The sequence below is a fragment of the Canis lupus genome, chromosome 13, assembly GCF_003254725.2.
Source record: "Canis lupus dingo isolate Sandy chromosome 13, ASM325472v2, whole genome shotgun sequence".
In the NCBI taxonomy this organism is placed as follows: Eukaryota; Metazoa; Chordata; class Mammalia; order Carnivora; family Canidae; genus Canis; species Canis lupus.
Genome location: NC_064255.1, coordinates 45,391,510 through 45,418,471, shown reverse-complemented (window position 1 = coordinate 45,418,471; position 26,962 = coordinate 45,391,510). Strand labels below are relative to the sequence as shown.

The 26,962-nt window shown below is 43.2% G+C and overlaps 1 protein-coding gene and 1 long non-coding RNA gene across 4 annotated transcripts in view; one reads left to right on the top strand and one right to left on the bottom strand.

The window, feature by feature from the left end:
• Nucleotides 1–18,964, bottom strand: part of SPATA18 (spermatogenesis associated 18) — a 36,909-nt gene extending 17,945 nt beyond the window's left edge. Inside the window, exons 1-4 of one of the 3 annotated variants that reach the window (XR_007401672.1) lie at nucleotides 18,669–18,963; nucleotides 5,232–5,337; nucleotides 5,001–5,116; nucleotides 3,466–3,578 (exon numbers count right to left, since the gene is read on the bottom strand). Coding sequence is in view for 2 of the 3 variants with exons in the window: in XM_025435715.3 (XP_025291500.1) it covers nucleotides 3,466–3,578; nucleotides 5,001–5,116; nucleotides 5,232–5,337; nucleotides 18,669–18,755 (422 nt within the window). In the remaining variant the exon portion in view is untranslated. Of the gene's footprint in view, nucleotides 1–3,465; nucleotides 3,579–5,000; nucleotides 5,117–5,231; nucleotides 5,338–18,668 lie in introns of all 3 variants that reach the window. The other 2 variants (XM_025435715.3, XM_025435714.3) reach the window with 2 other exon arrangements.
• Nucleotides 18,530–21,394, top strand: LOC112652221 (uncharacterized). The gene is made up of 2 exons (XR_003131290.3): nucleotides 18,530–19,418; nucleotides 21,244–21,394. It is a non-coding gene; the product is annotated as an uncharacterized LOC112652221 (long non-coding RNA).
• The last annotated feature ends 5,568 nt before the right edge of the window (nucleotides 21,395–26,962 follow it).

Here is a 26,962-nt window from a genome sequence, read left to right as displayed (position 1 = left end):
TTTTTTAAAATGCCAAAGTAGCAGTAACTTCATAATAGGACTACTGGAGATTAAGAGGAAATTGCTGTGATTTAATTCAAAGGTGAATATGTTACAGGTTTTTTAAAGGATACATGGAGGGGGAAAAATGAATGTTTTTGTCAAGAGAAAAATTAAAAGAAGCAAACAGACCAAGAAAGGAAGGAGAGTATGAACAGGAATAAAGTAGTTATTTTTTTTTCTCAAGACATGGTACACATGTGTGAACACATATACATACAACCAAATGTACATGCTAATTTGGCACTCTTGAGTGATATACAGAGAGAAGAAAAGGAGGTACATCTGTGTGCCAAGCATTCTTTTAAGCAAGTTAACATATTTTATTTATTTTTTATTAGAGATTTATTCATTCATTGAGAATATACCATGTGACAGGCATAATGTTGGGTGCTGGAGATACAAAAGTGTCAGAATAGCAAATACAAGACGGAAACCCTTTGGGGCTTCCAGTCTGGTGGATCAGAACATGCCAACTGATATTTTACAGTTTCAAATTGTGGTAAGTGCCATTCTCATATCACTGTGAACTATGGGAAGGGAAGGAAAGACCTTTTGATATACCTGGTCATGGACAGACTCTGAGAAAGTCACATTTCCGCTGACACCTGAAAGATAATAAAGAACCAGCCATGCAAAGAGCCAGAGAAAGACTTCCATTTTTCTGAAAGAGCACAGGCAAAGGCTTCAAGGTGAGAAAGGGGACCACAGACTAAATGAGGGGAGCCTGGCATGAGACGAGGGTGGAGAGAGAAGTAGGCCCAGATCACACAGGGCTGGAGAGTCCTGGTAAGGAGATTAGAATTTTTTTCCCAACAGTAAAAGGAGGCCACTAACAGTTTTTAAGTAGGAGTCTGATTTTATAAATTTCTGTGTGTAAAATGGACTGTAGTCGAGCAAGAATGGAATCAGGGTAGCCAATTGGAAGGCGACCGGTATTAGAGCCTTGAACAAGGGTGATGGTGGTTGAATAGAAAGGGACAAGGGTGGAAGATGTTTAGGAGGTAGATCCAACTGGATTTGCCAGTAGATTGGATATAGGAAATGAAGACATATGCAATCCATAACTGGAGACCAAGTATAAAATCTAAAAGTCTTCCTTTGTTGAGGATTCATCAAACTTGGACAGACCTGTCCCCATTCAGCACTGTATTAGAATTTGCGCATTTGAAATTGAGTCAAAACCAATCTGGTCTCCACAAGATTAGACATGGGGAATCTCCTTGGTGGGCCATTCATTCCACAGCAGGTAGCATCCTGATCAAAAGGCTGGTAGAGTAAGGAGAAAAGAGAGACCTAGCTATCATAGAATATGGGGGACAGAGAACACAATTTGTGATGCCTTAAAAAAAATAAAAGCCACAGGTGGGTTAAAACAAACTAGGAAATCTGAAGTAAAGGAGCAAATATCTTCCTCTGTGCAACTTTCAAATGAGATATACAGGGTTTGGCTGTGGGAGGGGGTGTATATATAGACACAAATGATAAAGAGAATATGGTGAATGATCATGTCTATGGGTGTTCTTAGCACTATTCTTATAAATGTTCTGTTGGAAAATATTTCCAAAGAAAAAAACTTTTTAAAAAGCATGTGGTCATAGTTTTCTTGACCCCTGATGCTCCTTATGGGTATTTAGAGAGCCATAATGATAAGAGAGGGAAGTAGGAATTCCTGGCTCCTCTTGGTGCTGATAGAAGTAAAAAACCAACAAAGTCTTGAAGCCCTGCTTCACAGCCAGTGGCAAATGGGAGGGCCTGGCCAGCAGCACTTGCCAGCAAATTCTCCAGAAGACTTAACCAGACAAGCCACAAATCAGCAACCCTTACTTGGCACAAAACTCTAGTGCCCAGGAGGAAACAAGGCAGCAAGAACTCATAGGGTAGAACCAGATCAAAAGTCCCTCCTTTCCAGCACAAGCCATCCCTCATGAGCATGCAAGCATCCCTCTACTTCCAGATGCCAGTCTAAGGAAGGAGGAGGGCCCAGGGGACTCCTGGAGAGAAGGGAGAGAAAGCGCCCCCAACAGAAGTTTGAACTTGGAATTAACTGAATATTCACAGGAAAAGGCCTATAGTAAACCAGAAGAGAAGTGGTAAATTTAATTATCCTCCTCACCTCATTCCAAAGCAGCTGATATTAGTTGAAATCAGTTGTAGAAATTCAGAGGAATTGTGTTTTTGCACATTACATTGGTAAATTTTGACCGTTGCAGCCATTAAATTGCTCATTGACAACAGTTCCAACTGGAAAATGCACAAGGGGTGTGGAGGTAACCCTGTGTGTGTGTGTGTGTGTGTGTGTGTGTGTGTGTGTTCATGTGCACGTGCATGCAAGCACACACAAAGAAAAATGTCTGGAGTAAAATCAACCAAAATGTTAGCAGGGATGAGATAACAGGTGATTTTCATCTTTACACTTGTATTTATTGTATGCATTTTGAGTTAGCGACAATCGTGCCTCAGATAAACCTCCTTGGCTATAGTACTGCCACTGCACAAAGCTGTTGTATGCATTTTGAGAAGGGAATGTTTATTACTTTTATGTTTTCCTGAAAAGGAAATCTCATCAGAGAACAAGGCAGCATGCCACACCCTATTCCATCACAAGTCCTTAAAGAATTCCTTGCTGCCTCATCCATGTCAGCAATGGAGCAGGGCTCCAAATGGAGAAACACCCAATTGATGGGTTTGGGTGACGTCGGCTGAGTGCAGTTTCATACACAGTTGTCTGCCTTCCTCAAGTGCAAACCCAAGGCTTGCACTTCTTTGCAGTGATTCCTTGACCTTGCTACCCTGGCTTTGCCTTGATCTCTGCTGCTGCCTTGCATTGCTTAACTTTTTTTTTTTTTCATTGCTTAACTTTTTAAAAAAACTTTTCCTATCTACTAATTGTTCCAAAATCTTGAAACGCTCATTCTTTAAAGAGTCTGACTTCTCAGCCAAGCGTCTATACTCCCTAAATGAACACGTCTGACAGATGGATGCAGCCTCTTCATCTTACTCTTGCTCTCTTTTCTTAATTTTACTCTTTGTCTGACTTTCTTTAACCCTCTCCCTTTTGCATCTTGTTTTTCTTTCAAAAGATAGATTATCACGTGACAATATTCCCCTGTTTATATATATAAGCTGATAATAGGCCTCTAGAGAAGAAGGAGCCCCAGGGATGGAGCCAAGGGGACTAGGGTCTTAGGTATCCTATTATAATATAAAAATCTTATCCCCAGAGTCAAAGACATTGCTCTCTGCTCTCTCTTTCTCTCTCTCTCTCTCTCTCTCTCTCTCACACACACACACACACACACATACACACACACAGTAGTTATTTGCAGATGTCTACATTTTACATGAGCCACTATTCTCCTTTTAAACTTAAAAATTAAGAACAAACAATGCTTTTTGGAAAAAGATAACTTGCATTCCTCTTACTCGTCTTGAACCTGGTTGAGTTGACTACGAGTTGAATTCAACTCAGCATCTATTTGTTGAATGTCCTGATCCCGAACACCAGACTCTTTATGTTTCTCCTTATCAAATGTGTCCTAGAATGATACACAAATCAAAAATAGTCTTGAATATATGAAATAGCATGATGGGTTGCAACACATTGCACTGAGCAAAAGAAAAACAAGCACAAAAGTACACAAATCCATAGTTCCACTTATAGGCTGTTCTAGTGCAAGCAAAATTAATCTAGAATGATAAAACTCAGAAGAGTGGTTGCCTGATGGGGAGGGATAGGTGACTGGGAAGTGACACAGGAAATGCTCTGGAGAGATGGAAATATTTTAGAACCTAATAGGGTATGGGTTACATGGATATCATCAACCTATGGATTTCACTGCAAGTAAATGATACCTCAATTTTTTTATGGCACATCATTTTTTTTAAAAGCCATTGGAATATCATCCCATATCTTCATACTCAGAATAGCACCCACAGGGTAAAAATCTAAGTAGCATGTGAAAATCCCCAGGGAAGAAAAATTTGCTTAGAAACAACTGCTATCTATGGTTAGATATGCTAACATATCTAACCTTATGTTAGTTGTTCCTGCACGTTTATCACATTTAATTCTCAAAATGGCCCTATTGGGTCAACAAAAGCATTGCCTCCACTCAGCAAGCGAGACAACCTACCCAGAACCCTAGAAGAGTGACAAGAATTTTGCCCTGTGACCTCCAAGCAGGAACCCTTCCGCCCCTGCCCCCTAAGGCTGCTAAGAAAAGACTCTCTACGTGCCTTAATTTTAGAAAAGACTTCATCTAAATCCACATAAATGTTCACAATCAAGGTTACCAATGTTTAGAGATGTTAATGCCTTAAGCAAGGTGTGTGTTCTCCTTCCAGTCTGGGCTTCAACTGTCTAAAAGCTGACCCCATTGCACAGAAATCACCCCCCTATCAACTGCAAGTGAGGATACTCTGTCAGTCTCTAAGAACTAAGTTTCCACTGGGTGTTATACTATACGTTGGCAAGTCGAACTTCAATAAAAAATATATTTTAAAAAAAGAAGTTTTCAATTAGTTTCACTTCATTCTTTCAGAATATGGAGCTTTCCCCCACCTCATGGTCTCTTTCTGCGGCCCCATGGTACCCTAAGTGTCTGTGTGCCTACTCTGTCATTCCAAAGCTCTTATTTAGTGCCTAGGGTGGGCAATGTCCCAGATGTGGAACATCACCAGGGCCTTCTTACAGCTGAGGAAGCAGAGGTTCACTGATTTGCCTCAGGTCATACCCTGGGAAAGAGACAAAGCTGAGAATTGAACGCAGGTCTGTTTGAAGACAAAGCTCAAGCCGTTGTGCCACATACTACTGCACCCAGAAACTCACCTTGTGTACCTGTGTCCCCGTTCCCCAAGTAGAGCAGAGTCCCTCAGTAGGGTAAAAGCCATATCTTAGATATGTTCCCGGAGCCAGATTGGGTTGCTGAAAGTCAAGGGTGATCCTTGAGCATCCCTACCTGCAGAGAGGGGACCTTGCTGTCAACAGGTTTTCCCAGGGAAGCTGCAGTAAAGGAGGCTTCCAGCCAAGGCAGTAGGCGCGATTTGATTATTTCCACACCATCATAATGACCGCCTAAAAGAACCCACAAATCGGGGCAGGGAGAGAAGTTCAGCCACACAGTGTGAAAGCACAAAGAACAAAAGAAAAAGAAGGGAGAGCCCGACGGGAAAGCACGGGCCCTTCTCACCTTCTTGGGCTGCAGCGGTGAGGATCCTAAAGAGCTGTCCTTGCACTTTGGAAATTTGTTCGATGAACTCAAGGCATTGACAGAGATTTTGATCACATGTGTTTGTCTACAAAAATCAAAACAGAAAATCAGTGCCTTTCCTTTCTACTGGGACCCTCTGCAGGTAGACAGAGGCCGCCTGGCTCCGGTATGCTCCCAGGCACAGAGACTGCCCTTTGTCCATCAAAACGTCTTTTCCCTTTCCTCCTGGGCACACAGCTAGACCACTTTCCCCAGCTTTCCTGGCAGTTGGTGCAGCTGTGGAACTGAGTTCCAGTCCTTGGGACTAGAAGTGATATGTGCCATTTCCAGGTAGACCCAGAAAAAAGCCCCTTGAGTGATGCTCTTCTCTCTCTCCTTCCCCATCTTCCAGCCAGCTGCGGAGGGCCCAGCAGAGGACCCCAAGGGCATAAAGGGTGGTGGAGCCACAAGATTTGAAAGGCTACTCATTGAACACTTGCAATGACTGTCACATACTCAAGAAAGTGTATGTATATGTGCATGTGTCTCTGTGTGCATAAAGCCACAGAGATGTGTTTTAATAGCAATACCCCTGGACTTCCTTCCTACTCAATGGAACCCTGCAAAAAATCCTCTTATAAAGTGAATAGACGGGATCCCTGGGTGGCGCAGCGGTTTGGCGCCTGCCTTTGGCCCAGAGCGCGGTCCTGGAGACCCGGGATCGAATCCTACGTCGGGCTCCCGGTGCATGGAGCCTGCTTCTCCCTCTGCCTGTGTCTCTGCCTCTCTCTCTCTCTCTCACTGTGTGCCTATCATAAATAAATAAAAGTTTAAAAAAAATTAAAAAAAAAATAAAGTGAATAGACCCTTTGTGACACAAACTACTGTGTCCTGATTTACCTGCTTTATGGATCCATGTCTTCTACCCAAGTTCATTATGGCCATAAAGAACACTACTCGTTAACAGTAAGAAGGTACTGGGGGGGTGAGGATACCATGGAGAAGAAGACAAAAGAGACGGCCGGGGCTCTATGGCACATGCAGACCGGGAGGGGAGGTAGCAGTGAAGATAGTTCCAGGCGATGGAAAATGTGAGCCACAGTCTACTCCAGGGCCTACAACCTGGGAAGTCAGGGAGTTCTGAGAGGAAGTGAAATCTAGGCAAGGAGAAAGCAAGCAGATTTGGGGGGTTTCGACATCCACAGAACATGGCGAAACCGAGAGCTGGGCCTTTAGCTATTATTCTTTCTCAAGCCATGGAAAGGCAGGATCTGTGGGTGCTGGGGATCCTGAGGCAGGAAGCAGGGCACCAGAAGGATAGAAATGAGAACAAAGAGGAAGAGCGACCTCCAGGCAAAATGCTACAAGTCAAATGCATGTGTGTGCCCTCAGGGGAAGTGGTGCAGGCAGGCCGTAAGCTCCTGCGGGCAGAGGCTGTGGGCCTGGTCTCTGGAGTCAAACCCAGTTAAGTACTGGACAACAAGAAGATTCACGTATTTTGTGTTCATCACATAACTCCTATGCACCAGGCATTTTTTTTTTAAGACTTTATTTCTTTACTTGAGAGTGAGAGCTAGAGAGAGGGTGCAAGCACACACAGGGAGGGGAGAGAGAGAAGCAGACATTCTGCTGAGCAGGGAGCAGGTCCAGGCTTCATCCCAGGACCCTGGGATCATGACCTGAGCTGAAGGCAGAGGCCTAACTGACTAAGCCACCCGGGCGCCCCCACCCCAGGCTATTGGTGCCTTCCGTACAGAAGCTCAGTGAAGCTCCATAGCAATGCACTGTGAAGTAGGAGCAGCACTGTTATCACCCGCATTTTCAGATGACAAAACTGAGATGCAGAAAGGTTAAATAACCTGTTCAAGGTTACCTAGCCAGTAAAACAGCAGAACTGAACCTGGTGCCCATGCTCTGAAGATCATAATTAGTGCTGGGAGCAGAGGGAGGACAGGATGATGCGACATGAGTGAATGGGGAGGACCATCAGGAAAAGCTGCCCTGGAAGGGCAGGATTCAGAGTAGTAGAGAGAAGACGGTGATCCCCAGGGAGATCAGCAGGGGCAAAGGCCCTGTGGTGGGGACAGGAGCGAATTTAGTCACCTTGAGAACCAAAAGTAAGTGTGTAGGGTAAAAGCACAGAAGGTGAGAGAGGTTGGCAGGACAGGTCCCGGAGGACCTTGCAAGCCTGGGAAGGAGGCTGGATGGGGTGGACTCATGGCGCCCTAGGGCGAGCTGCGAGCTTAGGTCCACGCTGGTGACAGCACTGGTGACAAGCTCTGTTATGGCAGTTAAGTCTGATGCAGCCATTTGTCTCTGTGTCTCATCCTTCTATCTCCTTCTCCTAAAAAGACAAGGAGCTCTTTTTAAAAATCCCTTTGTCTCTTCTATGTCTCTATCGGTTGCCACTGGTATGTCTAACAAATCAAAGGGCTCCAAAGTATTTGACAAATGAATGAATGAACGAACGAATGAATGAATGAATGAATGACTTACCAGCGTAATACTGACATCGTCAGAACATTTGGAACCCCCAGCTGAACAGCTGTGCCCATTCCTCCCTCGCTGAAGCCCTTGGCCTTGCCCATATGCCTGCACTTACCACGGTGAACCTGTTACAAACAGCTTTGGCCCCTGACTAGACCCCTGACAGGCTGAGTGTCCAGGAGCGGGCCTGAGGGTCCAACGGACCCGAATGATTACATCTCACCATTCTGGGCAATCCTACCCAGGTTACTTGACTTTCCTGAGCCCATTTCTTCTCCAGAAAAATGGGGATAATGCCTTGCAGAGGAGAATTAAACCCAAATATTGCATATCTAGCACCTCAGAGACAGAGGGCACTCCACAGTTGGTACCTAGGAGGTATTATGGGTTACTGAAAGGAGCAGTGGGCACAGAAATAAGGCAAACCTGGGTTCAAATACCGCGTCCCACGTATTTGCTGTATTCTCAGAAAAGGTATTTTATTTTATTATTATTTTTTTTTTTTAGAAAAGGTGTTTTAAATATGAGCCTCTGTTTACTCCTATTTAGTAACATGCTGGTCTCATGAGCTAACTTAGGTGCAGAGTAGAGGAGGGACAGAATAATTAAAAGTATTATTGTAGTATTACCACCATCTGCTTCTATGCCTTACCCAGTGCCTGGTACAAAGGAGGTGCCCAAAGGAATGTCTGTTAAGTGGATTTGTACACACAACTTAAATCACAGAAGAGAATATACAGTATAGGACAGCTCCTGCTCCCAAGACCTGTCACCACATACTGCAGCTTCTCACACAAAGCATCACACAAGACACTCAAGTTGCAAGGGAGCCCATAAAATAAATAGAGCCAAGATACGAACTAATTATGCTGTTTCCTAAATTCCAATGTCCATGCCTTCATAAATCAGTGAGTTGCTATTCTTTGCAAGGCCTTGGGCTGAGCCCAGAAAATAAAGCTACTAAAAAAATTAAAAGTTGCCTATCAGTGAGCTCACCAGCTGGGGAAGAGGGGTGAAAAATGGGAGAGTACAGAGGATTAATAGTTATCTTCAAGTTTATTAAGTGCTCTAGGTGGGTCGTGAGCTGTAGGAGGAGCAAAGCATGCCCTAGTGCAGTGAAGGGCAAGAAATTAAGGTATTTCCAGAGAAGGAACAGCAGGTACCAAGGCAGGGAGCAGCAAGGTGTACCACAGAGGCAAGTGGGATACATTTGGTCCAGAGACCAAATAATGATAAACTTAATTTGCCACATGAAGGGCTCTGAGCTTTATCCTGCCACTGAGAGACTGGAGGGAGCAGATGGAGGAAAGTGGTGATGTCATCCAACTTACTCTGTGTTTTACAAAAATCGCTCTGGCAAAAGCCGATCACATAAAGTTCAGATGAGAGGGTGAGCCTGGTGGGAAGGGGGGCAGTTGTAAACATGTGGCTGAGAGATGCTGAGGGTTGTGGAGATGCCAAGGGCCCCCTAAAGGCCCTTCCCAGCCCTAAATCACATCTGTGTCAGCCAAGGTCCCACTGGTTCTAGCATTACCTACAGAGGATGTCAGAAGGTTTGAAATAGAAAAGAGGTGTCCAAGGGATGGGTTCTGTTCTCAGACAATGTAGGGGATCTGCAGAACATTCAGGGAGAGCTGTCTGGTAAAAGTACCTAACCACTCTTGAGCACTTACTTTGTGCCAGCCAAGCCCTGTGTTGAGAGCTTTGAATACAGTTTCACATAATCCTCAAAATAACCTTACAAACTGGATACCATCCATCATCCCTAATTCACCAATGAGGAAAATCAAGATCTTAAGCAATTTGGAGAAAAGGTGGTTGAGCTGGAAACTAAGCCTGTTCCTGCAGCCTTTGAGGCAGAGCCAGGCTCTCAACCATGGCACTGTACCCAGAATAGAAGGAAAAGACTCTGGATCTCAGCAGAGAGGTAGGGGCTGGAAGTGTGGTTCTGGAAGCTTCAGCAGATGGAGAGAGGGGAACCCATGTGCATAGATGAGATCCCCAGGGCAGGAGAAGGCAAAGGGCAGGGCTGAGGGCAGTTTTGCTGTTTCAGAAACTGGCTGAGGAAGAAGGGCCAGTAAATGAAAACAAAACAAGAGCAGTGAGAAATAAGAGGACAGCCAAGAAGGGAGGTAAAGAACCAGGAAACCAGAGATGGAGATGGTTTATTCTCTGCTTCACTTATGCTTTTAGGCTCTCAACAAATTTTTATGGAGGAGACTACTGTGTGCCAGATTCTAGAAGTACCATGAAGGGTAAGAGAGCCTCTTCTCTCAAGGAATTTATAGTCTAAGAGAAACATGTAAATAAATGCAAAACCAGAATTACTTGCTATGATAAAAGTAGGTCTAGATTTCACAGGTGAGGCTCAAAAGAAGAAGTGGTGGGGGGCCAAGAAGATTCAGGAAGGCCTTCACCTGAAGAGCTCTGTGGGCTCTCATTCCTATTTTCTAATTGCTCTAGTGTAAAGCCTGAGCATTGAAAAGTTTTTTTAAAGTTTTCTGAATGATTTTTATGGGCAACCAAAAGTGCAAACCACAGCTCGAATGGGAAGGGAGATCAATTTAATGAGTCTAGGGACGTTTAGGTGGCTCAGCAGTTGAGCGAAGGGAAAAATGGGGGCTACCTGACAGATATTTAACAGTAGAATCCTGAGGGTGTGATGAACCCATTTGTGAGGCATGGTGGAGAGAGGGGGCCCCAGGTTTCAGGCTTGGACCACAGCAGGCAATGCGGTGCCATTGCCCGACCACAGGACACAAGTGGAGAACCAGCAAGGTGAGAGAGGGGGAAACTAGTCCTGTTGGGTTGGTGTTGGGTTGGGGGATGTCTAGAGCATCCACATGTTGCAAGCTGGAAGGCGGCTGGTTGGCTAGGTCGGGGGCTCTGAAGAAAGCCCAACCTGGAGATAGATTTCACGGTCACTCACATCGGGGAAGTAGCTAAAGCTATAGAACTTGGTGCATCAATTGCCTGCAGAAAATCCAAGGAGATAAGAACCAGGAAAAAGAAGTAGGGCTTGGCTATCAGGTGGCCTCTGGGGACCATGAGAGAACAGTGACAGCAGAATGGTGTGGGGTTACTTGATGTATTTCCACATTGCACGGGGTTGAGGGAGCAAATGGAAGCAAGGAAGGAGTAAAGACTATGAGGATAGATGAGTCTTTGAAGAAGTTCCTTGGTGCGGGAAGGAGAGCAATGGGACAGTGGCTTCATTCCCATCCTTTCAAGGTCCCCACTCTCTTGCCCAAACAAAAGTTCCCAATAATATCAAGCCTAAATATTGCCCCATTTCCCAATACCTTGCCAACATGCATCCACATGACTTGTCCAGCCTTACTTCCCTCTGCTCCCGCTCAGCAACTCTCTTCACTGCAGCCACACCCCTGCCTTGCCTTTGCACACGTAACATGTGTACTAGAACCACCACCAACCTTGATGCCTTTGACGTCCTTTACTTGGGAGCAGCCTTGACCTTACCATTTCTCCTTGTGACAGCCTGATCATCCAAGCCTCTACCAATGGGTCTTTCACATCTTTGATCCTATTCCTCACCTTGAATCACCTCCACAACATGGAAGAGAGAACACTTTTCATCATTACATTAATCAAATTTATCACTAAATATCCTTCATCAATTTGCAAGTTGGCTGGAAAAGCTATTTAAACCCATCGATTTCAGCACAAAATACAGTGATTTACATTTTAAGAAACCTCAGTCTAGGGACCCCTGGGTGGTTCAACAGCTGAGCGTCTGCCTTTGGCTCAGAGTGTGATCCTAGTCTGGGATCAAGCTCTACATCAGGCTTCCTGCAAGGAGCCTGCTTCTCCCTCTGCCTATGTCTCTGCCTCTCCCTCTGTGTCTCTCATGAATAAACAAATAAAAGCTTTAAAAAATAAAACCAAAATATTGAATTTTAGTTATAAGACAGCTTAAATATACCCCAACATTTTAGCAAAAGCTTCTATTTAGACCTCTCCGCAGGATTTTAGCGTCTCAGCCTGCGGTTAATATCTCTATTGGATTTCTTTCATTAATTATTTTCCTTAAATATTAAGCAATGATGATATTTCCATTAACATGTTTGTCTAAGAAGAAGCGAAGAAAGGGAAATTAAAAAGATGATAGACCCTCTGTTAAAAATAATCTGTCTTAATCACTCGTCAATTTCTTTCCTAGCCATGAATTCCTCATTAGTAGCTGTGGCAGAAACAGTAGCACCAATCAAATATTCCACATGCTTTCCATTTCTCAGGCTCTTTTACAATTAGATTGGAGCCACATAACAATTCCGGCCTAGGGAAGATGAGTGAAAGTGATATATATAATTTAAGTGCTCTCTCTCCTCCCCTACCGACCTTTGAGATCCTGTGAAGAGATGACTGGTCCACGAGGTAGAGGGCAACTGAACCCAAGCCAATTGTGGAAGAGAGTTTTCACTGGACTTTGCATGAATGAGAAATCTCTTTTATGCAAGTTTAGGCACTAAGATTTGGATTTTTATTCATTACTGCAGCATAGTAGTAAAAAGATAAAGGGAAGAAAACGTGTTTTCTATAACTTTACTAGATTGAATCCCCAGGAATGTAGAAATGTGTTGACTATGGGGAAGGGCAAAGGCAGCCAGGGAGTCTGTTTGAAGACACCATAGCAACTACAAGAGCCCTTTTGTATTGACAGTCAGGGACATTTTGTCATATAGGCAACATCTATTTCAACCACAAAGAGTATCCTATGACAGAGGGACTCCTCCCTGAGATCTCCTTTTTTATGTACTAATATTGAATATGCTGTTTTCACTTAAGAGGGCAGCTTTCTATAGCACAAGGGAGTCATGCAAGAGGATGCATCATCAGCTTTCTCTATCATCCCCACTCACATATCAGATAATCAAAAGTTTCCAGAATGTAATGTCCTGGTGTCTATTATCAAGAAGTGGAATCCTATTCTCTCTTAGGGATGGGTGATCAAGGGTATAGTAAGGTCTTACCATTTGCTCCTCTAATTATATATAGTACATTTTAAAAAGTAATCAATCGCAGAGCATCTGACCAAAGGCATCTCCCTAGTCCACAAGACTCTGGGTAGAAACAAAAGAATCTCAGGAGGAGGAGCATTTCAGCCCAGAGCTGACCTTCTCCAGGTACTGCTAACATTGGAGGGAAGTTAACTCTTCTTCTTAACATCTCTATGGGTTAATTAGGTCATCAGAACCCAGTTCTGCATAGGTGGTGATTTGACCCTTTTGTAGAGTTGACCAAGAGGACCATATAGATGTTGCATGATCAACTGGGGGCATTTTGGGGCAGCATACTCCTTCTTACTTGAAGGATGCTTCTCAGAGTCTGACCTTGTTTACAGGTCTCCAAAAAGCATGACGCTTTTGGTTCCCCCCCCCCCCCCCACCATTGCTCCTAAGATAAAGTCCAAACTCCTTAATATACCACCCAAAGCCTCTACCCTCTGGCCCAACAACCCCACCTCCTCAGCCTCATCTCACTTCCACTCCTTGCCTTGAACCATTCACAGGCTTCCCCAAATAGGCCAGCTTCTTCATGCCTCCCTGCTTTTTACACATGCTGTTTCCTTTACCCTTCATCCTCTTCTCCAACTGGAAGTCTATCATTAGGATGCAACTGACATTTCTAGTCCCAGCACTGAGCACAGACACATCATAAACTCTGAAAAAACTATTAAGTTAATCAATAAATGTACATTGCCAAATGTGTAAATATAGTGTCTAGTCCAATAACCATTTATTGAGTGAATTATTAAGCTCTTAATAATTGGCTCAGTTCTTGGTTGAACAATAAGAGATTTTCTATGGCTTTTTCACCAACATACTCAATAACCACAAAGACGGAAAAACAATTTTGAAGGTACATGTTTGTACCAAGCTGTCCCTGAACAGCCAATGGAATCCAAGTTTTAAAGACCAAGTAATACAATAATTCAACTTCTCTTTAGTAACTAAAAGAAAGTGAATTGGCAGTGTTTGCTGTTGCATTTATTAGGTTTCTCTAGTGGGGTTTTGAAAAATATCCCTCCTCATAATTTGTTTTTAATGAATAAATTTTTTAAAAAAAATCAAGCAAGTTGTGATTCTGCCTAGGGCCCAGAAGATTATTAGATGTTGTAAGATTAAAATCCAGCCAACAAATAAAAATCAAAAGCTTTGGGGCAGAAAATTACATTTTTAAAAAATTTACTGTGTCTGACAACATACATAAGACACGATGAAAAGATGGTGGTGATGGACAGATTAAGGCAGAGGAAATGGGAATCCATATGAAGGAAATTATAGGACAGAAAGAAGAAAAACTAAATAGGATCTGTTAATCTAAATGAAGGAAAATGAAAATTTTGCATTGTGTTTTAGAACTAATCTATTCAAGTTATTGATCTTTTTCACTGAAAATAAATTGTTTCACAAGGGGATGATTTTAATCACATTCTTAATTCTAGTGTAGTATTTATGGTCTTTTATTTTGCTTGAGTTTAGTTAGAACTAAATCAATGTGGTCACAGTCAACAAAATCAACTTTCCGTAACAAACATAATTTAAAGCTTTTAATGAAAAAACCTCTACAACCAACATTTTAATAATGTAGTTTGCTACAATGACTATTCTGTATCTCAAGATTTCAAGGAAAAAGTCCTTGGAACTAGTAAAACAAACTTGCAGTATTACAGGAAACATCTTAGCAGTTGACCAAAACCCACACTATAGGTGACAAGTTATTAAATAAGTCTAGATGTAACCTAAATTTTGGTAGGTGGCTTATAGATATTTTCTTATCCTCTGCCTTTCACCACATACACACACACCAAAAACAACAACAACAACAACAACAACAACAACAAAAACTATTAAAAACACTTGCATCCTCTCAATTGTGCCCCTACTTGGAAATCCTGGCTTTTGGATTCAATTCCAATTTCAATAAAGGCTGAAATAAAGATACTGGAGGACCATCTTTAATTCTACACTGGATATGAGGTTTTTAAGAAGAGAAATGAGTCCAAGAACCCGGATGTCTGGGAGAATGGTGGTGGCACTCAGTCAGTCATTATTTTCTGAGCACTACTAGGAGGCAGGCATTATTCTAAGTGCCGGAAATACAGTGATGAGCAGGAAAAGGGAGAAATCTTGGCCCTCTGGAGCTTACCTTTTAGTGGGAAAAGGAGAAGGAAAGATTGACAATTCAGTAAAAGAATAAGTAAAAATGAGAAGATGTAGCTATCACAGAAGTAATAAGGCAGAAAAGGGACACAGTGAGTGCCAGCGGCAGGGGTGGGAGATGGTAATTGTGAACAGAGTGGTTTCTCCTGAGAAGGTGACATTTAAACAAAGACTTAAGGAGGAGAGAAAGTGAAAATGTTGATATCTTACTTAAATATCCACAGGCAAAAGTTTTCCAGGCAGAGGGGAACAGAGAGTGCAAAACGTCCTGAAACAGGAGACTGGCTGGTATGCTCTAGACTTCTGTCCAATAGAGTAGCTACTATCCATATGTGACTATCTGGGTTTAAATTAATTAAACTTTAATGAAATTTACTTTTTAAAATTTAAATGAAACTTAAAATTCAGTTCCTTAATTTGCACTTGCCACAATTCTAGTACCAAATAACCACCATATTGGACAGTGCCTGTATAGACCATGTCCAATCCTAGAAAGTTCTATTGGACAGCTTTGCCAATAGAAAGAGCAACAAGACCAATATTGCTGCAGTAGATTAAGGGAGTAACAGATGAGGTCAGAGTTTAAAGGAGCACAATTGTGTAGGACTTTGATAGTCATTGTAGGAACTTTGGCTTTTATTCTAGGTGGGATAGAAAGTCTGAGGATTTTATCAGAGAGGTAACTTGATCTGACTTGACATTTAGGATAATCACTTTGAGATATTTTTATAATAATCTAGATGAACGATGATGGAAGGATGGTTATAGCAGAGGTGGTGAAAGGATTCTGTGTGCATTTTGAAGTAGATGCCAACAGATTAAGCAGGTGAACTTGTTGTGAGGTGTGTCAAGATGAAGACAGTGAAGTCAAGAGGCCAGTGTTCATGGCATGGGCGAAGCTAAGTTAGATTTTAGACTGATTGGACTTCAAGATAATGATAGCAACAACTGAAAATGTCTAAAAGGCAATCGGAGAAGTGAGCTCAGATGAGAACAGGCCCTGAATACAGATATGAGATTCATGGGCTTATATGTGGGAGAGAAGCAAGGATGGAGGCCCAAGAGAAGATTGATAAAGTCTTGAATAATTACTATAGGAGGGAAGTGGACAAGGCAAGGAGACAAACTGTTAGAGCCTTAGAAGAATGGAGATGTCAACAGCCAAATGCAACAGAAACACTAGACAGCCCAGGAGAAATGATCATACAGAGAAATGGTCACAGATTTTTTTAGAAAGGCATTGGTCTCTAAAAGTGCATTCTCTATGAAGGTGGGGGGATGAGCCTGGCATGGGGGAGAGAATCTAGATTGAAATAGTTTGTAGATAGACCACTGTTACTAAGAAAGGGAAGTGTAATAAACTTTGGCATGTCTTAGTACTTATGTGTAGTTTCTAAAAAAATCATTTGATTCAGCAAAATGGTAGTGTCATTTATGTTAAACATGGTCTTGTGACAAACCGAATCTATTTTTTTGTAAAAAAAAAAAAACCTTATTATTATATTTTTAAGTAATTGAGGCTTAAACTTAACAACCCCAAGATCGAGAGCCTCAAGCTCTCTCTCCTAGCTGAGCCAGCCAGGCACCCCCAAAACTGAATGTACTTTTTAACATTCAGAGTTTACTTAGGTCACAGGGTAATAACAAGAAAAAGGATGGAAGGAGGGAAGGAAAGAAAGAAGGGAGGGAGGGAGGAAGGAAAGGAAAGGAAAGGAAAGGAAAGGAAAGGAAAGGAAAGGAAAGGAAAGGAAAGGAAAGGAAAGGAAAGGAAGACGGAAATGGAAGAAGGAAGGAAGAAAAAGAAAGGAAGGAAAAGAGAGGAGGGAGGGAGAAAAGAAAGAGAAGGAGGGGAGAAAAAAGGAAGGAAAGAAATAGAAAGAATATACTATAAGATGTAGTAGGAGGTAAATGTCAATTTTCCTGCGATCTTATAAAATTAAATTAAAGTAAAATTAAAAAAAAAAAAAAAAACCAGGGATCCCTGGGTGGCGCAGCGGTTTGGCGCCTGCCTTTGGCCCAGGGCGCGATCCTGGAGACCCGGGATCGAATCCCACGTCGGGCTCCCGGTGCATGGAGCCTGCTTCTCCCTCTGCCTGTGTCTCTGCCTCTCTCTCTCTGTGTGTGTGTGTGTGTGTGTGTGTGACTATCATAAATAAATAAAAATTAAAAAAAAAAAAAACCACAGACCACAAAAAAATGGGTGGCTCAGTGGTTTAGCACCTTCCTTCCGCCCAGGGTGTGATCCTGGCGTCCAGGGATCGAGTCCCACATCGGGCTCCCTGCGTGCAGCCTGCTTCTCCCTCTGCCTGTGCCTCTGCCTCTCTCTCTCTCTCTCTCTCTCTCTGTCTCTCATGAATAAATAAAATAAAATAAAATAAAATAATTTAAAAAAAAACACAGTCCTGCAATCTTGATGGGGAAGGAATAGTCACAGTGCTCATTCTTTAAAAGTGGGCAGAGGTGGTAAATACTCAGCAGCAGAGAGGGGGGGCGAGGAGAAAGCTCTAAGTGCTGTTGGAGCTCCCCTCCACCACAGGAGCCCTGGTCCAAGGGGGAACGCGGAAGCCCAGAGACTCAGACGGCATCCAGTTGCATTTGTCCTGGTAGGATTTCAGAAACAAGCGGATTTAAATTCAAAAAAAAAAAAAAAAAAAAAGAGAGAGAGAGAGAGAGAAATTTGAGATCCTAGAAAGAACTTCGCGTATCATCTGGTTGAGCGAGTCTCTCCTATTTAACAGACGAGGTACCGAGACGCACGGAGGGGACATGCGTGGGCGCAGGCGCCTCCGCGGGTCTGTGCGGCGCCGGCCCTCGAACCCGCGGTGGCGGAGGGGGGCTGGGTGCAGGGCCGCAGGCGCCCCGCGCTCCGCCCCGCCCTTCCACTCGCTGAACCTCTGCGCCTCCCCTGCTTAAGACGCACGGGTCAACCTGAGCAGATGCAACACTGAGTTGCACTGGGTGGTGGTGGTGGTAGGTGGCGGGGGGGGGGCGATTAATGGGACTTAAGGAGCTCTATGGGTTCGATGCCAGAACGCCGGCTTCCTACAGAAGCCCTGGCTCCAGGCATCCCGAAGTCGGCACACGCCTGAAGCCCGCAACGTTGACAAGTGTCCATGTCACTGCCATCTGGGGGTATTTTTTATAAAAAGTCATTTGGGGAATATAAATAATAGTGAAAGGGAATAGAAGGGAAGGGAGAAGAAATGGGTAGGAAATATCAGAAAGGGAGACAGAACATGAAGACTCCTAACTCTGGGAAACGAACTAGGGGTGATGGAAGGGGAGGAGGGCGGGGGGTGGGGGTGAGTGGGTGACGGGCACTGAGGGGGGCACTTGACGGGATGAGCACTGGGTGTTATTCTGTATGTTGGCAAATTGAACACCAATAAAAAATAAATTTATTATTAAAAAATAATAATAATAAAACAAAATAATAAAATAAAATAAAATAAAATAAAATAAAATAAAATAAAATAAATAAAATAAAATATCACCGCGAGACAACCCCTGCTGCCCCCGAGCCTCGCGGGGAGGCAGGACCAGGGCTGCGCTGCGAGCTGGGGACCCGGACGCGCCCCGTTGCTAGGGCCGCCAGCGTCCTTGGTTACCGCGCGGGGGTGGGGCGGGGAGGGCGCCCTGGGACCCGCGGGGCGTCTGCGGCCCCGCGCCCCCCCCCACCCCCGCCATCCGGGTCCGGGGCGGCCCCCGAGCGAGCCCCAGGAGGCCCCCGCCGGGACAGGAGCGCCCCCGCCCCGCCCCGACTCACGCTGTACTCCGTCCGCCAGCGCTCCAGCTGCTCGTGCAGGGTCCGGAGCGGCTCGCCGGAGACCAGCCTCCTGAGGTTCTCTGCCATCGCTCCCTCCTCCCCGCGGCGGCGCGCTGGGCGGCGGAGACCGAGCGCAGGACGGCGGGCGGGTGGCCGGTGCGGCGGGAGGCGTGTTCTCTCTCCGGGGGGGCGGGGGGCTCAGAGCGCGGCGGGAGCTTCCATCCTCCCCGCTCGGGTCAGACGGGGCAGGGTGCCCTGGGCCACAGCCGCCGCGCCTCAGCCGCTGCCCCCGCCGCCGCCCAGAGTCCCCCCGCCCCCCAAATACCGGGCGATTATTAAACAAACCTTGACGTGGGCGGCCGGCTGCTAGGGACGCGCACTGCGCAAGCCTTGGCAACGCCGGGCGCGGCGGCCCGCGGGGACTGCAATTCCCACCCGCCTACCCCCCACCTCCCACCTCCCACCCCCCACCCCCGGGGCCGGGCACCTGCCCTGGAGCGCCCTGGCGCTGCTCTTGCTGCTGCTGCTGCTGCTCCTGCTGCTGCTGCTCCTGCTCGCGGATGGCTAGGCTGCCCGAGGCCGCGCACACTCCGCGCGTGGCCCGGGCCGGGGTGCCGAGACTACCGAGGGCGCCCACTCCACCCCTTGATGGACCAAGACTCGCCTGCAGTGTGGGATGGGGGCTCCCCGAGGCCTCCTGCCTGGAAAAGCAAAGGTGGTTTCTCCGTGGACAGTTTGGTTAGGCAGTAGGTAAGCACCTAGCCTAGGCGGTAGGTAAGCACCTATTTGGCGCTTAGGCAGTAGGTAAAGCAGTAGGTAAGCACCTAGCCTAGGCAGTAGGTTAGCACCTACCTGGCACCTTCCTCGGTCCTCTAACTTCTCAGGCCTTCAGTGCTTCCCTTGTAATACTTAGGATCTGCAGGGTGCCCGAGTCAGTAGATTGGAAGCTCCGGGAATGTTCACAAATCCAAGGTGATCCCTCGGGTTTGGACATTATTTGGTGTCGTTTTAGGATCACTGATCGCTCTCAAGTTTCACTTACTTCTCATTCTCTAACAAACTTTGTGAAAGTTTCAGACCCCGTTTGGCACTATTTCAAAAGGGTGTGTTAATGCCACAGTGGTCGTTTAAACTGCTTAAGAAATGAAACAATTTAAACCATCATTAAGCAGTTTAGAAGCCCTTATTTTATATGCTTCAAATGATGAGCTGATTGCAAATCATCCTTATCTAGTCATTAAAACAGCAGGAATGGATCGGAGCCTCAGGTAGCCAGCTCGTTTAATTCAGTTCCATTTCTTTAGGTACTTGAAAATATATGAACATTGCACATGTACAAATATGATAATATTCAAAATTATACCACTTTTTTTTAAATTTCTCTTCATTACCGTGGTTTTACTGTCCTCCAGTAAAAATGAGAGGCTTATTTCTGGAGCCTGTGTTGCTACCATCTTCTGTAGACTACAAAATAAGAACTATAAAAGTTCTCATCACAAGGAAAAAAAATTGTGGCTATGTGTAGTAATGGATGGAGTATTGTGTTGGTCATTTCACATTATATGCAAATATTGAATCATTATGTTGTACACGTGAAACTAATATAATTACCTTTGTCATTTATATCTCAATAAAAACAAAAACAATAAGGACCATAAGGGTACATGACACATTTTATCATAGTAGAGCAATAATTACTAAAGTAAGAGAAAAAATCAGAAAACCTAAGTATTCATTAGTTCCTTCCTTTAAAAAATATATTAAGAAGAAGGAAAGGGATGGAGAAAAATTCCACAGCTCTCTTAATTTGGAGCTAATAATTGCATATTTCAATAGGCGGTTGGCATCTTTGAGCAGTCCTACTTATTTATTCATAAAAAACAAGATGCAATATTTGCTTATGTCAGATTAGTGGTTAAGTCCTCTTCCTTGCTGTGGGCTCTTTAACTGCTACTCCTTGGTTACATTATAAACAAGGAACAATAGTTCTTACTTCACAGGATTATTGTGAGACTAAATTTTAAAAATTCCTGTGAAGTGTTTAACAGTGTATTACTACAATGTAGATCACAGTATTGTATTTAATGGTGATAACTAGTTTGGAAACAATCTAAATCAACAATACAGTGACGGTTGAGCAAATCCTTCCATTCAATGTTGCACAATGCAAATCTCGTTACTGAAGAATATCTAGTATCTAGGAATTCTCACTATAAAGTTAAGTGAAAAAAAGCAGGAACACTAAATTATATATATATTGTTATACAGTATGAACCCAAAGCATGATTATCAACTACTTTGCTCCTTTACACTTTTCTGATTTTCCGAATTTCTACCATGAACACTGATTGCTTTTATGAAAACTTATTCAGAAGCAGAATTACCCAAAGGATCTTACCACCTTCAGAAAAATGTTAGCCCAAATATCAATATTAAGTTGACTCAAAACAGAATGTGCTTTGACCAGATGTCCAAATTACTAATTGAATAGTCTTAGAGTCTTAGAATAGAATGGATCTTTGAAATCACTTTAGAGTTTGCTACCTGAAACTGTTTATCTCTACATATGCTCTAGCCCCACAGCTGGATTCAAGACCCTTACAGCCTGGAGTCATTTCGTGTACCACTTGGTTTCCCCAGAACTCTGCAGCACGTGCGCCATGTGTAGCAGGAACTTCACGTTTATCAATAACAAAGCATCATAGTCAACAATGACTCAAAACAAAGTGTTTTAGAAATTTATTCATTATTTATTCCCTGCTACTTCCAAAGGAGGATCTGAGATAACTTATAGTAAAACACTTGTAGAAAATATCATTGTTAGATCAGAAATATTTTTGTAGTGCAAAAAGCAAATATGCCCCCAGTGTAAGCCTATGTATTAAGATTGAGCTTTATTTAACATTTAACCTGCACTTTATGAAAGCCATGCAGAAAGGAAAATGACTTTTATGATTATTGTTGAGTTTAAAAGTACACAACCACTTCTTTTAATGGAAACACATTTTCCTGGTACCAATTCCAAAATACGTTTATTCTTTTCTAAAGAGCCTAGAATAATACAGATGACAGTGTACCTCCCCCACTTTTCTTTTCTTTTCTTTCTTTTTTTTTTTTTTTTTTTTTTTTTTTTACCAAATACAGCAAGAGTCTTGATGTGACTGTTTCTTGTGGTCACCTTTGATCAATGCTGAGGGGGTGACACTAGAACACATGTCATCAAAGAGAGGGCCAAGCAATTGATACCCCATTTCTTAGCTCTCTAGTGATGCTACCCAGTAACAAACTTAGAACTTCCATACTGGTAGGAATAAGTGGACATCCTCATAAGTGCCCTTAATAATGGTCCCCTCCACAGAGCTTCTGTTGGGTGCTGGATAGCAATCAATTTAAGAGAGAGCTGAAGCCTGGAGTGCATAATAGTCTGTGTTGCAGATGAAAGAAGAAGCCATATGCCTCATATCACAAGCGTGAAGCCAACAAGGTTGAGACTCTATTTTAAAAGTCTACTTTTGGGGGATCCCCGGGTGGCTCAGTGGTTTAGCGCCTGCCTCCGGCCCAGGTCATGATCCTGGAGTCCCAGGATCAAGTCCCAAGATCAAGTCCCACATCGGGCTCCCTGCGTGGAGTCTGCTTCTCCCTCTGCCTTTGTCTCTGCCTCTCTCTTTCTCTCTCTCATGAATAAATAAATAAAGCCTTTTTTAAAAAAGCCTACTTTTTTATACCAATGGAAGAAAACATCAGATTAGTAAAGGCTTTATTTGGAAAATATTTTTTGTCTCAATTCGATTCTTTTAGGATACTATCACTAGGCAATTATTTGGGAAGAAAAGATAAAATCAAATTTTTCTTTTGTGGTACACTATAAAGTATATTGCAGAAGTTGAAAAAACAATAAACTTGGATCATGATGGACACTCTTGCTTTATCTCACCCTCTGCCAATTAGTGGTTTCTTGTGATTTTACAGAAGTCTTTAATCACCCTGAACTTCACTTTTATTCCATCTACATAATGAAAAACATGGACTAGATCAGCTCTAAGCAATCTCTTGCACTTCTGACGTTCTTTAATGCTGGTTGTTTCCTTTGTTTGCTTCTTTTAACATACTGGTTGTAGTTGAGATTGAGCAAATCATGCCCTTTATTTCAATTCTTGGTTCACAGTTCAGCTTGGGTCAATTCTTGCATACAATTTATCCTGCAGGGTTGCAGGAAGAACTAGTGCACTTAACCTCCAGGAAATAAGCAAGGGGTTTCTCTATAGTTGCACTTTTAATAAATTTAAACCTACCTAAAACTGACAAAATCTTCCTAACTCCAACCCCCCACCCCTACCCCAGGCTCTCAGAGCTCATCCCTGCTCTTGTTTATGCTCTTTCTCCTCTCACTTTTGGAGGTGTTGATATTGTTGCAATTATCACATTATATTAAACTTATTTGTCTGCCTCCTGTATAAGCTTGTAAGCTTCCTGAATAGAGGGAGGTTTATTTGGCTTTCCTCCACATAGGAACGGACACATTCTAGGCCCTCTATAAAAGTTTGTTGAACCAAACTGCTAATAAGTGAAAGAAAGAAAAAAAGAAAGGAGGAAAGGAGGAGAGGATTGGCTGCTTTATATCTGATGTCATAATCCTGTTGAGGCAAGAGACAGCAAATTTAACAGCCAGTTGGTGGTTCTTATGGCATCATAATTCCACCACTAGCTAGGAGCCATTTGTTCTAGAGAAGTGTCATGTGATAAAAGTCTGGACGGATTAGGAAAAGTCCATAATTTGGCCCACTCTGAATTTTACCTGCATCAGTCAACTGGAAAGATTTTTAGTTAGAGATTTTTAAGAAACCAAGAAAAGATTAACTGAATCCACTCAGTGTCATGAGAGGTGTGTATATACATAGTTCAACACTACATGAAACATAAATATATACAACAAACTGCAAGGATATACAGTGGAATCCTCATGATTTTCAGTTCTTCCTCATTAAGTACAGTTGCATTTAGCCAGTGTGGTTACAAGAATCACTCTGTTCAGCTCTGGCCTGGACGCTTTTACCGGTGCCCCAGATACTAATCTGTGTGCCATGCTATTCTTGTCCTACAGCTGTCTGTGTTAGGACATTGCTCCTTTAGGGTAGGGCCTATTGGCATCAGAAGAGAATCTTTTAACCTTTTCTCACCCACTAGCATGAAGCTTCCTTTAAATCCAGTTGTCATTGGTGGTATTGCTCAGATGCTTTGTCTCCACTCGCAGGTAGCAAAATACTCATTTATCCATTTACTTCGTGTTCTTCAGTCTGAGTGCTCCCTATACGCATTTTATCAGCTTCATTGGGCCCTTTTTGTTCTTTGCTACATTGCAAGAAAGGAAAAGATTTGAAGAGTTTAAGGGGCATCTGGGTGGCTCAGTCAGTTAGGTATCTACCTTCGGCTCAGGTCATGATCCCATCCCTGCTGAGAGCCTCCTTCTCCCTTCCCCTCTCTCCCTCCTCACTGTGCTGGCTTTCGCTTAGATAAAATATTTTTAAAAGTAAAAGATTTTAAAAGAAAAAAAAAAAAAACACCACCCATTGGAGAAAGAACTAATTGGTTGGGATCTGAACTGAAGGCAGGTTCCCCCACTGCACAGAAGCAGGGATGCTGTTTCCTGTGTCATACCAATAAGCATTCCCTGCTCAAAGCAACAGTTCAGGATTTTTCTGTAAAATTATTTCATGCCCCTTATTGGTTAAACTATAAAAACAAGAGGAAAATTTTAATATCGCAACTGTATCACCTTAGCACCTAAACTATAGAGCTTTTGTAGCAAATACAGATAAGAAGGGGGGGGGGGCGGAGCCAATTCAGTGCGAGTTTTGAGAGCCACAAGGTAGCCCTCCTATCTCAACCCAGGTCTTAATTATCATTGTGATGGAATATTGAGGCATCCTTGTCCTCAATGTTTTCAGCTCTGCTAGCTAAATGCAATGGCAAATACTTGGCTCTGAAAATGGCCATCGAAGGGGTTCACTTAGGATATTTTAAGCTGTTGCAAATGTGCACTGGGTGTGATCTACACTGTAGGATGTCCTTAAGCATCCTGGGAGAGGACCTGGGACAGCATGAGGGCGGTCCCTAAGATGAAGGATGTTGAAATAGGTTTTTTCATCACATTTGATAAACATTTACTGAATTTCTAGGCAACAGAAACATTTACCATAATCATAAGGCAAGATTAGACTTGATCTCTGCTCCCTAGCATCTCATAATCTATTCAGAAAAGAGATACATAACCATAGATCAATGTGAAAGTTGTAACAGTAAATATAAAATTCTCTGGAAACACTATCCTTCCCCTACTTCCTCCTCTAGCTTCTTGAAGAAAGGGCCAGAGGAAGTTACAGAAGAGACTGACATTTATTGTCAGATCTGGAAGGATGGAGAGGAGTTTCACCAGGAAGAGATGGAACAGAATGGACAGTAGCAAAGAGGCATGAAATCGCATGGAGAGGCAGGGAAGGATGAATGCTAGTCCAGTGTGACTGTAGGGAATTCAGGGAATCAGAGCCAAGACTGGGAAGATAATCCTGGGTTCAACTGTGATTCAGTCTTGTATATCAGGCTGAAGTCGATCATTATTTTGTAGGCAATAGGGAAGCAGCACAGGGCTATAAACAGAAAAAATGGTCTTTTTGATATCATGTTGGTGCTCGTAGAGGTGAAGTTTGGAGCTAGGCTGGACCCAGAAAGAGCTCTTAGGAGACAAGATTTGAGAGTTATTGAGGCTCTTCCATGGAGTAATGCATGGTGAGCATTAGAGTGGACATGTATCAGAGACATTCAGATGTTAGTAATATTTTTTACCCAGCAGAAGAAAATTAATCCAGCATTCATTCATCAGAATTATTAAGTACATTTACTTGGATCCTATAGTATGTTCAGGATTTGGAGCACAGAAGTGGTAACACATTGACACTGCTTTGTAAGGAACTTACAGTACACTCTGGGACAAACTGTACATGCATGAAAAGTAAAATAACACGCTAGCGTATTATGGAGTATCCAAAGGGCATCATAGCAAATCAGTGCAATAACAACTACTGAGGGCCAGAGATATCAGAAATTTGGGATGAGGAGAAAAATTATGAAGGGCTTCCCAGAAAAGATATCCTTTGAGCTGAGTCCTTGTAGACAAGTAGAAGAATAGCTAGATAAAATAGAGAAATAGCCACATGTGCAAAAGCACAGACATTAAGAACTTGATGCACTCAGGCAAATACATGGGAACTACAAATACTACACATGGCTGGAGAGAAGATGAGTTTGTAAAGGGGCAGGAAAGGAGGATAGAAAGAGGTAGACGGGGACCAAAAAGTACAGAACTGTATGTGCTAAGATAGACTTTCATTGTAAAAGTTATCGGAGGATTTTAAAGTTCAAAGAGTATCATGATCGGGTTTGTAGTTTTTTTTAAGATTTTTATTTATTTACTCATGAGAGACACACAGAGAGAGAGAGAGAGAGAGGCAGAGACACAGGCAGAGGGAGAAGCAGGCTCCATGCAGGGAGCCTGATGTGGGACTCGATCCCCGGTCTCCAGGATCAGGCCTGGGCTAAAGGCAGGCGCTAAACCGCTAGGCCACCCAAGCATCCCTGGGTTTGTCTGTTTTTTTTTTCTTAAAAATCACACTACAAATAGTATAGAATGACTTTGCAAGTTTCTGACTGGATGGTGGTATCATTCACTAAGGGAACATGCAAAGAGCAGATGAAGGGGAAAGATTTTAAGCCCAATTTTTTGACTTGTTGGGCTTGAAGTGTAAGTTTCCCAAGGGCTACTGTAACAAATCTGATAGCCTCCAAGAACAGAAATTTATTTTCTCACAGTTCTGGAGGTTAGAACTCAGAAAATCAGCAGGGTTCCTTCTGGAAGCTCTCTGGGAGAATCTGATCCATGCCTCTCTCCTAGCGTCTGGTGACAAGTTTTGGCATTTCTTGCCTCGTAGAAACATTACTCTGATCTCTGCCTCTGTCTTCACATGGTCTTCTTCTCTGCCTGTGCCTTTGTCCTCTCCTCTTTGAAGGACACCAGTCATGAGATTTAGACCCCAACCCAAATCCAGGGTGATCTCTCTTGAGATCCTCAACTTATTTATATCTGCAAAGACCCTATTTCAAAATTCAAAATAACATCACATGTATAGGTCCTGGTGATTAGGATTTGGATATATTTTTGCGTGGGGGGGGGGACAGTATTTAATGTGTTATAAAGCGAATGAAGGAATAGCTGTCTTCATAATCTGATTAATACTCTAGCT